The sequence below is a fragment of the Marmota monax genome, unplaced genomic scaffold, assembly GCF_021218885.2.
Source record: "Marmota monax isolate L192 unplaced genomic scaffold, Marmota_monax_Labrador192_F-V1.1 WCK01_AAM20220418_F8-fsc00092, whole genome shotgun sequence".
NCBI lineage: Eukaryota > Metazoa > Chordata > Mammalia > Rodentia > Sciuridae > Marmota > Marmota monax.
This window is the reverse complement of record NW_026692583.1, coordinates 315,578-329,416: the sequence shown is the minus strand read 5'-3', so window position 1 is coordinate 329,416 and position 13,839 is coordinate 315,578. Positions and strand designations below refer to the sequence as shown.

General features: G+C 59.2%; 1 protein-coding gene across 2 annotated transcripts in view; it reads left to right on the top strand.

Annotated features, from left to right (window-relative positions):
* The window catches only part of Aacs (acetoacetyl-CoA synthetase), a 50,702-nt gene that overhangs the window by 17,481 nt on the left and 19,382 nt on the right, over positions 1-13,839 (top strand). Inside the window, exons 8-12 of one of the 2 annotated variants that reach the window (XM_046445993.2) lie at positions 2,198-2,345; positions 6,534-6,614; positions 8,949-9,073; positions 12,556-12,620; positions 12,714-12,836. In XM_046445993.2, the coding sequence (XP_046301949.1) occupies positions 2,198-2,345; positions 6,534-6,614; positions 8,949-9,073; positions 12,556-12,620; positions 12,714-12,836 (542 nt within the window). The remainder of the gene's footprint in view (positions 1-2,197; positions 2,346-6,533; positions 6,615-8,948; positions 9,074-12,555; positions 12,621-12,713; positions 12,837-13,839) is intronic. The other variant, XM_058579772.1, reaches the window with a different exon arrangement.

Genomic DNA, 13,839 nt, shown 5'->3' with positions numbered 1-13,839 from the left:
CACCCTTCCTATTAGCTTCTAGCCTGGTGGCTGCAGGATCCACAAGGGGCCCCTCGAGCTGTGGGGAGGGGTTTTTCAGAGATGGCAGGAGTCCCTGGGTCTGCCACCAAGGAGTGCCAGGGTGGCAGAGGCCCTATTTAGGCAGACAGTAGGTGACGTCTGGCTTGCTGGTTTTGTGTGGGGGCTCCTGGGCGCTGAGCGGTGTAAGGCACATGTCCTTACAGCGTGCCCATCACGTGGGTGACAGTGGAAGGGCCTGGGAGTTGAGACTGGGGTGTGGCTGTTCTGTTGGGTCCAGAGGTGGCGTCCGACTGGCCTTGAAGTGTGGCCTCCTAGTGCTGCAAGCAGAGTGGTGGCTTTGGGAGGCTGTGGCCTCTAGTGCCAAACTTCTTGGATTTGGGTCTCAGCTGGGTGACCCTATGCCAGTGATCAACCTCTCTGTGCCCTGGTTTCTCCATCTGTAAAATGGGGACCCCACCTTCCTCGGGGGCTGGTGTGAGGGTCAGAGAAGTGAGTGCTGAGCCAAGTGAGTAGTCAGTGCTCAATAGCCGTGTCTGTCACCGCCCGGCTGCACAGGCTCTGTCACTGGAGTGTGTCCTTCACAGGCGGGCCTGTGGGTCCTCTGCTGACCTCAGGTGGAGCCCTGGTCTTCTTTCCTGCAGCCTCAGGCCTGGCCCCCAGGTTTGCCTGACGGAGCTGGACATGGCGGCGAGGAGGAGGAAAACCAGCTGGGCCTCCAGCCCTGCGGTGGCCGGTTTCTCTTCCCCTGAGTGTGTTTCCCCTTGGCGGGGGGACAGTGGGAGCACCTGCCCTGTGATGGGGGACAGTGGGAACACCTGCCCCATGATGGGGGACAGTGAGAGCACCTGCTGCCATTCAGCTTGTGCAGTGGGAAGCTCTGCCCTCCTGAGGCCCCAGCAGCGGGCTCCGCACTACCCATGTCCTGGTTGCCAGGTCCACAGAGAACCCAGGACACGTGCTGCCCCTCACAGGGAGCGGAGGTAGGGCCACCTCTGGGCTTTGCATCTTCAGAAGAGCAACAAAAGTAACGGCTATTTACTGTGATTTATGGACCTTTTTAAAGGAAAGTCTCTTCTCTGTGTGATGCAGCGTGAGCAGTTTATATTTGAGGTGTTTTATATAAATGGGCTGCACAGGGAGGCGCCGGGGATGGCCTCCTTCCCCGTGCCCAGTGCTCGCGGCTATGTGTGCCGAGGGCTCCGAGCGAAGCGTCTTGGATGCCCTTCCTGAAACACCTTGTCCCCGGAGCCTTCTCCCTAAGGACATCATTCCGCTCACAGGGAGGGTGTTCCCCGTCTGGATCATTCTCCCTGGTGACTGCTGCTGGCTGAGAGTGACCGACTCCCACTCCCTTCCTTGGAAGGGAGAAAGTTCCACTTGGCAAAAATGTATAGGGCCAAGTTCACAGGACCCATGTCTCTGCTGGTCGCAAAATAGAAATCCCCTCTCGAGGTGGCTTTGGGAATCCTGCCGCTCTTTCTATCCCAGCAGACAGGTCTGGGTCGTGCCTTTGGTGGCTCTTGGCCACCCACATCAGTGCTCTCTGTCAGCGTGGGGTGAGGCTGGGCAGGCTTCCTCTGCTGGTCAGGAGCTTGGGTGAATCCCATTTATTCTTGGACACGTGTTTGTATCTCACGCCGTGGGCCTCAGGACACAGTGACGGAGCCTGGCCACATTGTCGTCACTGGTGCTGTGGTTGGCCCCTATTCCAGTTTCTCCTCCCCGTGGGGCCTTGGTTCAGAGGCAGGTGGCCTGTGCTTCCGTAGGGTGGTCAGTGGAAGCAGAGTGTGATGGTCAAGGGGACGAAGAGCCAACAATGGGAACGGGCCGCGACACGGATTCCAAGCCGCGTCAGCAGCGTTTGCACAAACAGGGTGTTAGTTGCGGGTGGTCCTCTCTGCAGTGCTTGTGAGGGCCTGAGAGTCTCCACGGAGCCAGCCCTTGGCCTGGCAGCAGTGCTAAGGAGCCCACTCGAGATCTTCACCCTGCAGTCTGTCCCTGTAGTCAGCTTGAGTTCCTGAGATGGGACCTCCCTGTACCCTAAAGCGTCCACGCCAGGCCGGTGTCCCAGGGGACGCACACCTTCCTCGTGCTAGAGGCTGGTGCTGTGTGTGGCAGGGTGGGCGGGTCAGGTCTGGCGTCTGAAACGGTCACTGTTTCGCTCTCTTGCCCGCAGCGTGTTCCTGGAGGACTTTCTGGCGAGCGGGCCCGGCGAGCACGCCCCCCAGCTGGAGTTCGAGCAGCTGCCCTTCAGCCACCCACTGTTCATCATGTTCTCCTCGGGCACGACCGGGGCGCCCAAGTGCATGGTACACTCGGCAGGGGTAGGTGTCCCAGCAGGGCTCATACCGCGGGCTCCCAGCTGGCAGCGCGGTGGGCATCAAGTCCTCATTGCCCTCCCGGGGACCCCGAGTGCTGCTCCTTGGGGAGTCTGGAACTGGGCTAGGTGAGAGGCCTGCAGTGTCAGGGGACATTGTGGCACTTGCCACAATGAGGACAGGTGTGGAGGTCACTGTGAGACGGTAACTTCCAGCTGCAGGCTGTGGCCCTGAGGGGACTAAGGTCCGGGGTGGGGTCCTGCAGTGGTCTAGGATCCAGACCAGTTGAGAGCAGAAATGCCACACATCAGGTTGGGAGTTACGGTGGTGTCCACGGGACTGTCCTTGCGTGGTGTGGGTTGGTGCACTGCTGGGGATGTGGTGGAACCCTCTCTGACTGTGAGCCCTGGGCAGACACCTGAAGGCCACGGGGTGACGTCCTAAGCTGGGGTTAACCTAGGGAGGCCCCCTGCTGCCCTGGATGGAGGCTAACGAGGGAGCCCGCTTTCCCACTGTGGAGGCTGGGTTCCGAGACCTGGGTTGTGGGCCGGCCTCCCCAGCCCCTGTCCCTGGCTTGTGGGGGCCCGCTTCTCCCTGTACCGCCCCAGCCTGGCACGCGACGCCCTGCCTTGGTTTGTTTCTGTTGCTAAGCCAGACGCTACTGACGGCATATTTAGGGAGAATCCATGTTTGCTCAGCTCACAGAGCCAGGTGGAGGGGCCCAGTCGGCCCAGCTGGGGACTTCCACAGGTCTCCGTGTGGCACAGGGCACCGCACCTAAGACGGAGCAGCTCGCTCAGCGTCCTTCTTCTACCCCTGCTGCCGACATGGGGCCCCACCTGCGTGACCTTTCCCACCTGTCACTTCCCAAGGGTTCCACCTCCAAATGCTGTTAACGCATGACTCTGGGGACAGGTTTCCACAGGCACCAGGTCTGTGGGTCTCCTTGGACTGGGTCAGGGTCACCTAAGGGCCTTCTCCTGGCCTTATCGCCTCTGTGAACACCTCTGTGGAGGTTGGGCTGGGGCTTCCACATCTGAGGCTCGGGGAGGGGGGAGCGGGTCAGCCTGAGGCAAGCCTCTCGCATCGCGTTTCCCAGAAGTCCAGCGTCCTTCAAGGACACATGAGATACATGGCTGCTGATGGTCTGGTCATAGATCGGCCGCCCCTAGCCTTTCTTCTTTTTGGTGCTGGGGATTGAACTTGGGCACTTAACCACAGGGCTGCGTCCCCAGCCCTGTGTTTGATTAGAGACAGGGTCTCACTGAGTTGCTTAGAGCCTTGCTAAGTTGCAGAGGCTGGCTTTGAACTCGTGATCCTCCTGCCTAAGCCTCCTGAGCCACTGGGATTAGAGGTGTGGGCCACCATGCCGGCTGTCCTTTCTTCTTTTAAAAGTAAAATGCCTTGGGCTGGGGTTGTGGCTCAGAGGTAATTCTCGTTTAGCATGTGTGGGGTGCTGGGTTCCATCCTCAGCACCACATAGAGGTAAAATAAAGATATTGTGTCCACCTATAACTAAAAATTAAATATTAAAAAAATGCCCACAGGACCTGTAGAAAACCTCTAGAAAAGCCGTAGAGTGAGGAGGTCCTTGCCCTTTGCCAGGCCCAGGCCTCGGTCCTGGGCTCCTAACATTTCCAGCATCCAGTTGTGACGTTTTCTGTTTGTTTTTTTGGTACCACTGAGCCACGTCCCCAGCCCTTTTTTATATTTTACTAGAGACAGGGTCTCACTGAGCTGCTCAGGGCCTCACTTTTGCTGAGGCTGCTTTGAACTCGTGATCCTCCTGCCTCAGCCTCCCCAGCTGCTGGGATTGCAGGCGGGTGTCATCGTGTCCGGCTGTGACATTTCTTATAGCCTCCTTTGCTTCATTTCTCTCTGGGCACCTACGCATTTCTGTCTCGTTTTTTGCTGATCCATTTGAGGTAGGCTGGAGCCGTGAGGGCCTCTTCCTTGACCTCCATCTCATCTCCTAGAAGCGAGTGCTCTCAGTGCTGTGGTCCAGGATCAGCTCCTGAACACCAGAGTGGCCGCCGGCTGCCCTCCAGCGTGCAGCCCCCACAGCACTGGGTCGCGCTGTCCAGTCTCCCCAGGGCCCTCCATCTGGAGCAGCTCCTCGCCGTCCCTGGTCTTTCCTGACCTTGACGTTTGAAGTCCAGGACTTGGTGTGGCTTGGATCTCTGGGCCTGTGTGACGTTTCCTCGTGTCAGATCTGGGGGATATGGCTCTGGGCAGGGCTCTAGGGCCCTGACGCTGTGTCCCTTTCTAAGCATCTTCTCTGGGGGATATGCAGTGCCATTCTGTCCTGTCATTGTCATTTAACTTGGTCACTTCAGAGGTGACTCCAGGATGAGTCTGGTGCTTTCCTAACAATCACTCCACACAGTCCTGCTGGCTCCTGGGCTGTGAGATGCTTCCTCCTGACTGGGGCCTCCCCAGGGCCGCTCCTCCCCAGGGCTGCTCCTCCCCAGGACCCTCCTCCCCAGGGCTGCTCTTCCCCCAGGGCCTGTCCTCCCCAGTGCCTGTCCTCCCCAGGGCCACTCCTCCCCTAGGGCTGCTCCTCTCCAGGGCTGCTCATCCCCAAGACCCTCCTCCCCAGGGCCCCTCCTCCCAGGTCCTAAGCAACTCAGTGAGACCCTGTCTCTAAATAAAATACAAAATAGGGCTGGGGGTGTGGCTCAGAGGTCGAGTGCCTCAGAGTTCAATCCTGGTACCAAAAAAAAAAAAAAGTACAGGAAGTTGCTCAGGGTGGGATATGGCTCAGTGGTGGAGCGCTTGAGGCCCTGAGTCTGTCCCAGCACTGTCCCCAATTGCTCAAGACCACCAAACTCCTCTGCCTACACTTCCTGTCCTTAGGGGAGGCTTCAGATAGCCCTAACCCCCAGCATACTTTCCACGACTCACAGAGAAATTCTGAGAGAGGAAAGCCTCTTGCTTCTGCCCTCCGGGGTGCTGAGGTGAGGGACAAGTGCAGGAAGGTGGGTGACAGGGTCTCGCAGCCGCCGTCCCACACTGAGCGGAAGAGGGAGGGAAGCGGTGGGCTCTGCAGGCGTCCAGCCGTGGGCCCTTGTCCCTGAGTGGGTGGATCGAGAGGCTTCAGTGTTCACCGGTGTGTCCCTGCAGTCTCTCCTCCCCAGGGCTTTCCTGCCACTGGCAGCCCCTGTGTCCCGTCCTGCAGTACAATGAAGCCTGCAGCCGGGGACCAGGAACAGAGCCCTGTCCCTCCAGCAGGTTCTGTGTGGCCCTGTGTGCACCTGCAGGCTCAGGCAGTCTCAGTCACCCTGGTTGATGGCGCCGCTCAGGGGCCGTGGAGTCTGGAATCAGAGCCCTGCTGGGCGAGGCTTGACCCTTGGCCTCTTGACCACTCTGGGCTTTGGCTGGTGGCAAAGGCTGGTTCCTAACATGTGGGTCCAGCACTCGTGCATGCTCTGAAGGATGGTGACCCGCCTTTGTACGAGCTCCCCCTGCAGGGGCATTGAGGGCAGGGTCCCCACCTGTCCTCAGGTTCTCCTCCGGGACAGGCCCGCTGTGCTGTGTGGCTCATGCTCAGTGACAGGAAGCTTCCTTTCTCCCCGAGAGCCCTTCAGGGAGAGCCGTGTGGTCTGCAGTGCCTCTCAGTGAGACAGGAACACAGGGGTGTTGTGGTGGAACCCGGGTGCAGCTCAGGTGCTGGTGGGCTAGGGTGTGCCTGGCCTTCTGGGTGTGCAGCCTTGGAGTGGGACCCTGTCAGCACTGGAGGTGCGTGGAGGAGGGCGAGGGTGTCCCTCCGTGTCTGTTGGCAACAGGGTCTCCAGCCGTCCCTGGGACCCTGCGTCCTTGAGCTCGGCCTGCTGATGAGCAGGAGTCCGTCTTGCTCTCCATCGTGCCTGTTCTGTCCTCTGCTGGGGGAGCCTGTGGAGGGCATGGCGGCTGGTTCCGTGAACAGGCATGTACTGTCTGCCCTGTCACTTTGTCCCTCTCAGCAAGGTTCGCTCCTGTCCTGATGTTCCAGGTCCCCACGGTGCCTCTGATGGAGCTGGCACCTAGAGCTCGCAGGCAGCTGGGGTGCATCATGGTTTCCCGTCAGGCATGAGCACCGCTCAGGTGGCAGGTGGCAGAGTGATCCTGGAGGTGGCTCATCAAGGCCAGGTGGAGACGCTCCAGCTCCTTCCTGGGTGTGGGGCTGCCACTCACCTGGGCATCCTCCCTCCGCAGGGCACGCTCATCCAGCACCTGAAGGAGCACATTCTGCATGGGGACATGCGCTGCAGTGACGTCCTTCTGTACTACACCACGGTGAGCCCCTCACGTCCGCCTGAGGTCACCCTGGGTGCTGTACTGTGCTGTGGGATAGCAGACGAACATGGCCCTGCCACCAGGCATGCACATGGGTGGGTGGCGGCCCTGCGTGCAGGAGTGGAGGGCTTGCTGTCCTTGCTGGGCACAAGGCACAGGCTCGGGTGGGTCAAAGGGATGTGTCCAACCCCGAAGGAGAACTTGGGGTTAGCCTTTTCCAAGAATGCCAGTATCAAGAGGTTCCGGAATAATCTAGCGGTGTTTCCTGGATGGCATGACTGCTGCGTTTTTAGGAAGCGGGTGCTGGAGGCAGGTGCCTTCCCTGCCCAGGCTGTTCCCTCTGTGACAGGCCATCTGGACCCCTTGCAGACACAGGAGCAGGACCAGGACATGCCCGGGGACCACCGTAGGCAGGGTACCTGGGTTTCTGTGCCCGGCTATGAATGAGGGGCTTGGGCCAAAAGACTCAGATATCTTTTAGCAGCAAGATTGTCTCCTCCCTGTGCCCAGCACGTGGCGCGCAGGCCTTGGCACCCTGGGATCCAGGCCCATGTTCTGCCATGTCCTGGTCTGGCACCCTCATGGCGGGTCCCCTGCAGCTCCAGGAACGAGTCCCTGCTGTCCCCCACGGAGGCGGGTTCCGGGCTGAGGAGAGCACCTCGGGAAGAGCCCTGTTGGGGCCGCCTCCAGGGTGTCGTGCTTTCTGGAAACATCCTGCCTCAGGCTGGCCGCCCCATTTTGCCAAGTTGGTTTCAACAGCAGCCTCAGGTGTGGTTGTGAGCATCCCCAGCCCTGGCCAGGCCCGTTCTCTGTCACTCATGGACCTCACTTTAATGGCCTTGCTGGACAGTGCTGTACCGGGAGGGCTGGGCTGCTGGGCCTCCAGCCTCTGCCTCCTTGTCAGGGCTGATTCCTCGCTAGGAGAGCCTCGGCCAGTGGGTGGACACCTGTCTAAGCAGACTGGCTAAGTGGCGGCTCTGCCAGTGAGGGCCACTCACGTCGCAGAGGGCCGTCCTCAGGGCTTCGTGAGGCTCTTCACTGTGGCCCACACAGGTGGAGGCCAGAGTGGCTGAGGTGGCCAGCAGGAGGGTCCCAGTCACAGGCCTGGCCATGGCTTGCTGAGTCCTGTGGTACCTGCCCGTCCGACTCGGGCCTCACACCACCCCACACAGGGAGCCACTCAGGAGCTTCCTCCTGCCTCCTGTCCCCACCACGGAGAGTGAACCCAGGTGCTAGGGGACGCCAGGGCCCCCACGACTTGTGCTGAGTCCTCCCGGGTGGGGCACGACCCCTTGTCCTCGCCCACGTGGGCGAGTAGCTGCACTCTCCTGCCCTCCAGGCTGAGGCCCCTGCTGAGCGTCCCTGGTCCGTTGTCATGTCTGTGCTCCAGATGGCCCCGAGGCTCTGTAGGTGGGAGCCTGGTGGGCGGGCCTGTGGGCACATTTTTGGAGTTTAAAATTCTTTTTTAAATTAAAAAAAGAATTAAAATTAAAAAAAAATCCAATCTCCTCACATATGGTGAAGATTTCAAGCCACATCAGAAGGACACAGTGGAGGGGGTTGTTCTCCAGGGCCTGGGTGTGGCGCCTGCCATCCTGGTACTGCTTCTCCGGGCAGGCCTATGCGTGTGTGTGTGTGCATGTGTCCTCATGTGTGTGCATGTGTGTATGCATGTGTGCTCATGTGTGCTTGTGTGCGTATGAGCATGTGCGTGTGCATGTGTGCTCATGTGTGCATGCATATGCATGTCCATGTGCACACACATACGTGTGTATATGTTCTCATGTGCATGCACATGTCCACGCAGGTGCACATGTGTGTATCTGTGGGCATGTGTGCATGTGTGCTTTTGTATGCGTGTGCATATGTATACGTGTCTGTGTCTGTGTCTGTGTGTGGGTGCGTGTGCATGTCCGCTCTATCTGCTCACGGCTGTGCCTCTGTGCCATGCTTGTTTTCCACCTCACAGTGTCTTGCCATGTGTCCCCCACCCATTGGGTCTCTTCTCCGTGGCCACATGGGGCTGACTCTGAGTGCTTGCGAGGTGGGTGCTGAGCGTCCTGGGGTTTCACTGAGAGCAGTGGAGTGCATGTGTCCTGTGGCTGTCCTGTGTTGGCGGGTGCTGGGCTTGCTCAATCTCACCCCAGTGAGGGCTCACAGATCTCCTCTGCCACGTCTCTGCTCACATGCAGCTGCCTCTGCACTCAGCCTGTGGCTGAGGCTGGTGCGTCTGAGGCGGGCAACTGCAGCCCATCCTGGGCTCTGGGCCCGGTGGTGCTCTTGGGCTGGCGGGAAGCTGGTGGCGCCCGTCTGAAGCTGGTGCTTGTGTTGCAGGTCGGCTGGATGATGTGGAACTGGATGGTGTCCGCTCTGGCCACTGGGGCATCTGTGGTCTTGTACGATGGCTCCCCCATGGTCCCGACGCCCAACGTGCTGTGGGATCTTGTGGACAGGATAGGGTAGGTACCTAATGTCCTGCTCAGCCGTGGGATAGCGCTGGTGTCCTCGGGAGGTGCTTTGGAATATACGCAGCTGCAGCCATGTGTCCCCTTGCAGGCTGCTATCTCTGGAGTGCACTGCTACCCTGGACATCCCTGCCCAGTGCTGGGGGGTCCAGGAGCAGCAAGAGGGCGGGCTGGGCTGGTCCACTGCTGGGTCCACACTCCCCGGCAGGGTGAGAGGCGCCTCTCAGGGCCAGGAGTGAGCTCGGCGGCTCCTGGAGAAGCTGTGGGTTTTGGTTTTGGTACCTGGGACTGAACCCAAAGTGCCCAGCCACGCAGCCCGCCCCAGCCGTTTTTGATTGTTATTCAGGGACAGGGTCTCCTGAGTTGCTCAGGGCCTCATAGAGTTGCTGAGGCTGGCTTTGAGCTCGCAATCCTCCTGCCTCAGCCTCCGGAGCTGCTGGGATTACAGGTGGGCGCCACAGTGCCTGACCCACATGGGACCTTTTTGGCCATCTGTTTTGGTGCAGTGCCAGGGAGCAAACCCAGGGTGTCCCTGAGGGCTGTGGCGGTGTTCTCTTGGCATCTTCCCTGAACATTATAACATTGGTACAAAGGTGTCTATGGCATCTGGACGGTGTGGCCCTCTCTGTGGCCCTGTTAACTTCTCTTCCCTTGATGGGACACAGGACCCCCAACATGCAAGGCACTGCAGGAGGAAGCATCGGAGTCACCAGGGTCCTGGGGTCAAGAGCGTGGGGAGGACCTGAGCAGCCCCCACCCAGCATTAGAAACAGTCTCAAGGCTCAGCGCCACCGGCCTGGGCTAAGGAATTAGTGGTGACACGTTCTTATCACTCGCCTAATGACAGTATCTCTGGCAGTAAAAACAGGAGGCTGCCGAGCTCCAGGAGCCAAAGTGTCCACGCTCTGAACCCCTGACCACGTCTTGTGGTGGAAACAGGAGCCACTAATCCTTTTAAATCCCCGCGGTCAGTGCTTTCCGTGCAGCCTGGCCTGCCTGGTGGTGCCGTATGAACCCGGGCGTCTGCCTTTCAGTGCTGGTGGGGAGGTCACTTCCTAAGGAGGGTGTTTGCTGTGCCAGGTCCATCAGATCCCTGGGAATCAGAGTGGCCCTCACTCCCGCCATACTACCTCTAGCCAGGCTCTGCCCGGAGACTCTGGTTTTTTGGTGCAGTTGTGGGTTGGGGGTCAGAAGGGGGCGGACAGGGACATGTGGTCACAGGCTTAGAGCCAACACGGCTGAGGGACAGAGGTCCGGCAGCCAACCCTGCTCCGTGTGCGCACACGCATGTGTGAGGGACATGTGTGATGGTGTATTCGTGTGTGTATGCGTGTGAGTGAGGAGTCACGTGTGTGCACGTGGGTGTGCATGTGCATGGGTGTGCAGGTGTGTGTTGGCAGCCCGGGGATTGGCTCTTTGTGGTACGCTCCTGCTGAGCGCATGTCCTCCTTCCCCTGGGGCCTGTACCTGACGCTCAGGCCTGGCCTTTCCCTCTGCGGGGGCCTCTGGATGGGGTACAGGCCTGTACCCCGCAGAGAGCTCGCCTACTCAGGGTCAGGAAGGCGGGTGTCGCTTGGCTCTAGGCCAGGGCCAAGGGTGGGGGCGGCGGCCAGGCACAGTCCTCTCAGCTGTCTCAGTTTCTCTGTTTTTTCCTGTGGTGCTGGGGTTGAACCCAGGCCTGTGCGTACGAGGCAAGCTCTCTGCTCGCTGAGCTACGTCCCCAGCCCAGTTTCTCTTGTTTTTAAACAACGTCGCATGTTGAAGAGCAGATTGTTGCCGTTTGGCCTCCGCTTGCAGACGTACCGACTCATGACACTTGGGTGTCCATTTGGGGGCACACACTCCTTTAAAAGGTGGCTTTTCAATGAACATCATTAATGCAAACACTCAGTGCCTTTTAAATTCTTTTCAACAATGATGGAATTGTACCGTGTGATGCTTTTGTACCTAAGATTTTTAAAATGACAATAAATTTAAAAAATCTTAAAAAAAAAAAAATAAAAGGTGGCTTTTCTCCTTCACTGGTGCTGTATTTGCCTGCTCCATGTCTGACGAGGGGAACCTTCTGGTTAGAGGCAGCCTGAGCTCCAGGTCCTTGTCCTCCTGCGGGTACCGAGGGGCGGGGAGGTCATCGGAGCCGCCGTCTGAGGGGGGCATGGCTGCAGTGGGGCATCCTGGATGGCAGGCCCTGCCGGGAGGAGGCCGTGGCAACACCGCGTGCCGTAGGACGTGCTGCGTGTCAACCCTGATGGGCCTGGTTCTTGACCTCCTGGAGTTGGCTGGCGCAGGGAGGCCAGGGAGAGCCAGGAGGGCCAGCTGCTGTGGGCCTGGGGTCCGCGGGGCCTCAGAGGTCACGGCACAGGGCCGAGGCCTGTGAGTAGAGTGCTCTTGAGCTCTTCACTGCTGTGACCAAAGGCCTGATGAGGACAGAGTAGAGCAGGAAAGCCTGGCTGTGGCTCCTGCTTTTGGGGTGAGACGGGGAGAGCTGCTCCAAGGGGACCCACCTGCTGTTGGCTCGGCCACTCCCATGCCAGCCCCAGGATCCCAATGTCTGCAGCATCGGGTGGGCGAGCCAGGCCTGCACCGGACAGAGGCTCTCCCAGGGAGCAGGGGATGGGAGCTTTGGAACTGCCAGCCTCCCGGGGCCCAGGAGCGTGCCTCTAGTTGGGAAGGTGGGGTTTGCTGGTAGGGCCACTGTGCTGCAAGAGAAGCCGGGGAGGGGCCGGGCAAGGTGGCCCATGCCTGTAATCCCAGGGGCTGGGGTGTGGGGGCTGAGGCAGGATCGCAAGTTCAAAGCCAGCCTCAGCAAAAGTGAATGCTAAGCTACTCAGTGAGACCCTGTCTCTAAATAAAATACAAAATAGGGCTGGGGAGGTGGCTCAGTGGCCGAGTGCCCCTGAGTTCAAACCCTGGAAACCACCCCCCCAAAAAAAGAGAAGCCAGGTGGGGTGGAGAATGACCTGAGCCCCCAGTGGCAAGTCCTCAACAGAGTGCTGGATGCCGTGGGGCTCAGGGCACGGAGGAGAGCAGCGTGGTCTCAGCTTTACGCTAACACAGCTCACTGCAGGCAAGGCCGGGCTGGGGGCTTTTGGTTCCTGCTTTACCAAGCAAGGCTATCTGCAGCTCTGTCTGCTTCCTCAGAGTGAGGGCAGAGTCAGGCTAGAGGGCTCGACCAAGCCCTGCACCTTCCTGCGGCTGAGCCAGACCCACCACACTGAGCTGTGCACAGAGGGAGCCTGTCCCTGCACCATGAGGTCAAGGTGGAGATGCGTCCCTCAAGCCTGGAGGGAGCCCAGTGCGGGGACTCTCCCAGGTGAGGGTGGGATATTGGCAATCCAGAGGAGGCCCTCGCCTGTTGGTCTTGTGGACTTGTAGGAATGAGTCACCAGCGCAGAGAGTGTTGGTGTGGGGACATGTGTGGGATGCATAGGACCCTGGAGAGCCTCTGATATCTCCTTTCCCTCCCATGCCCCTAGCATCACCATCCTTGGGACGGGTGCCAAGTGGCTGTCTGTGCTGGAGGAGAAGGACCTGAAGCCGGGTGAGTGTGCCTCGCCCTGGACCGCCACCATGTGCGCGCCTGTGGGCTCCCAGTGCTGGGCTTGGCTCTAATCTCTTGGTGGCTGTCCCCCAGTGGAAACCCACAGTCTGCAGACGCTGCACACGATCCTGTCCACGGGCTCCCCGCTGAAGGCCCAGAGCTACGAGTATGTCTACAGGTGCATCAAGAGCAGTGTCCTGCTGGGCTCCATCTCAGGTACAGCTCCGCCCCAGGCTCGGTGGTGGGTGGAGATGTGGCGTGCAGCCAGGGAATGGGGTGGCGGGGACAGTGACTCTGCCCCGACGACCAGGCTGGCCTGCTGGGTCACCCGCTGACTGCACCAGCCCACGTCTTTGGACTGATCCCACCTGGCAGGAGGGCTGGGCCTCACGCACTCCTTATTGAGGTGCTGAACCCCTGCTCCTGGTGGAGTGCATGCACGTCTCACATCAGTTGTGATTGGAGCCCCCAGATAGCTCAGCCTGGTTGTCTGTGTGTATGATGAGGGTGAGGTGCAGCAGGTGGAGAGACTTCCCTGGCTCCCCAGGAGCAGGTCTCTGAGCTGGGAGCCTTGCCCTACCTTCCATCTGAGGAGGGTTGAGGCAGGAAGGCCAAGCTGCCTCGAGCACCTGCCCAGCATGCCTGGGGCCACTTACATTTCCGGTTGCTCTGCATATGTCTGGGAGTGACCCAAAGGTCAAGAGTCTTGACTTTGGGGTTAAAGATAGATTTTAGCAAGTAGGTGCTTTGTGCATACAGGATCTGAAAATGAGGTTCGATTGTGTGTAAGGACGGTTATTGTGACATTGTTGACACTGATAAAAACATAGGTTGCCTTTATACGCCTCTGGAAAGGATTTACCTGAACGATTTATGACCTCAATTTATGCAGCCCCTAGAAGTGACAGTATGGAGGTGGTTATTTGGATAGGATCCCGCTGGTTGTTGTTGAGAGGGGTCAAGACATGTTGAGTGGAAAAGGACTGATTATTGGTCAAAATAGATTAAGAGGGACCCCTGGGTGAGGCTGTTCCTTATGTGTGCATGGGGGCACCCTGTGTGTGGATTGCAACCTTCTTTTTAACACGAAGCTGCTCTTTGGAGAATACTTTGTGTCCGCTACAAAATTCAGAGTCCCCAGGGCAGCTGGATGTGGAGTCCCCACAGCGTTCCCCCTTCTGGAAGTGGGTCCTTCCCGGGATCTTTCCTGCGTGGGGGG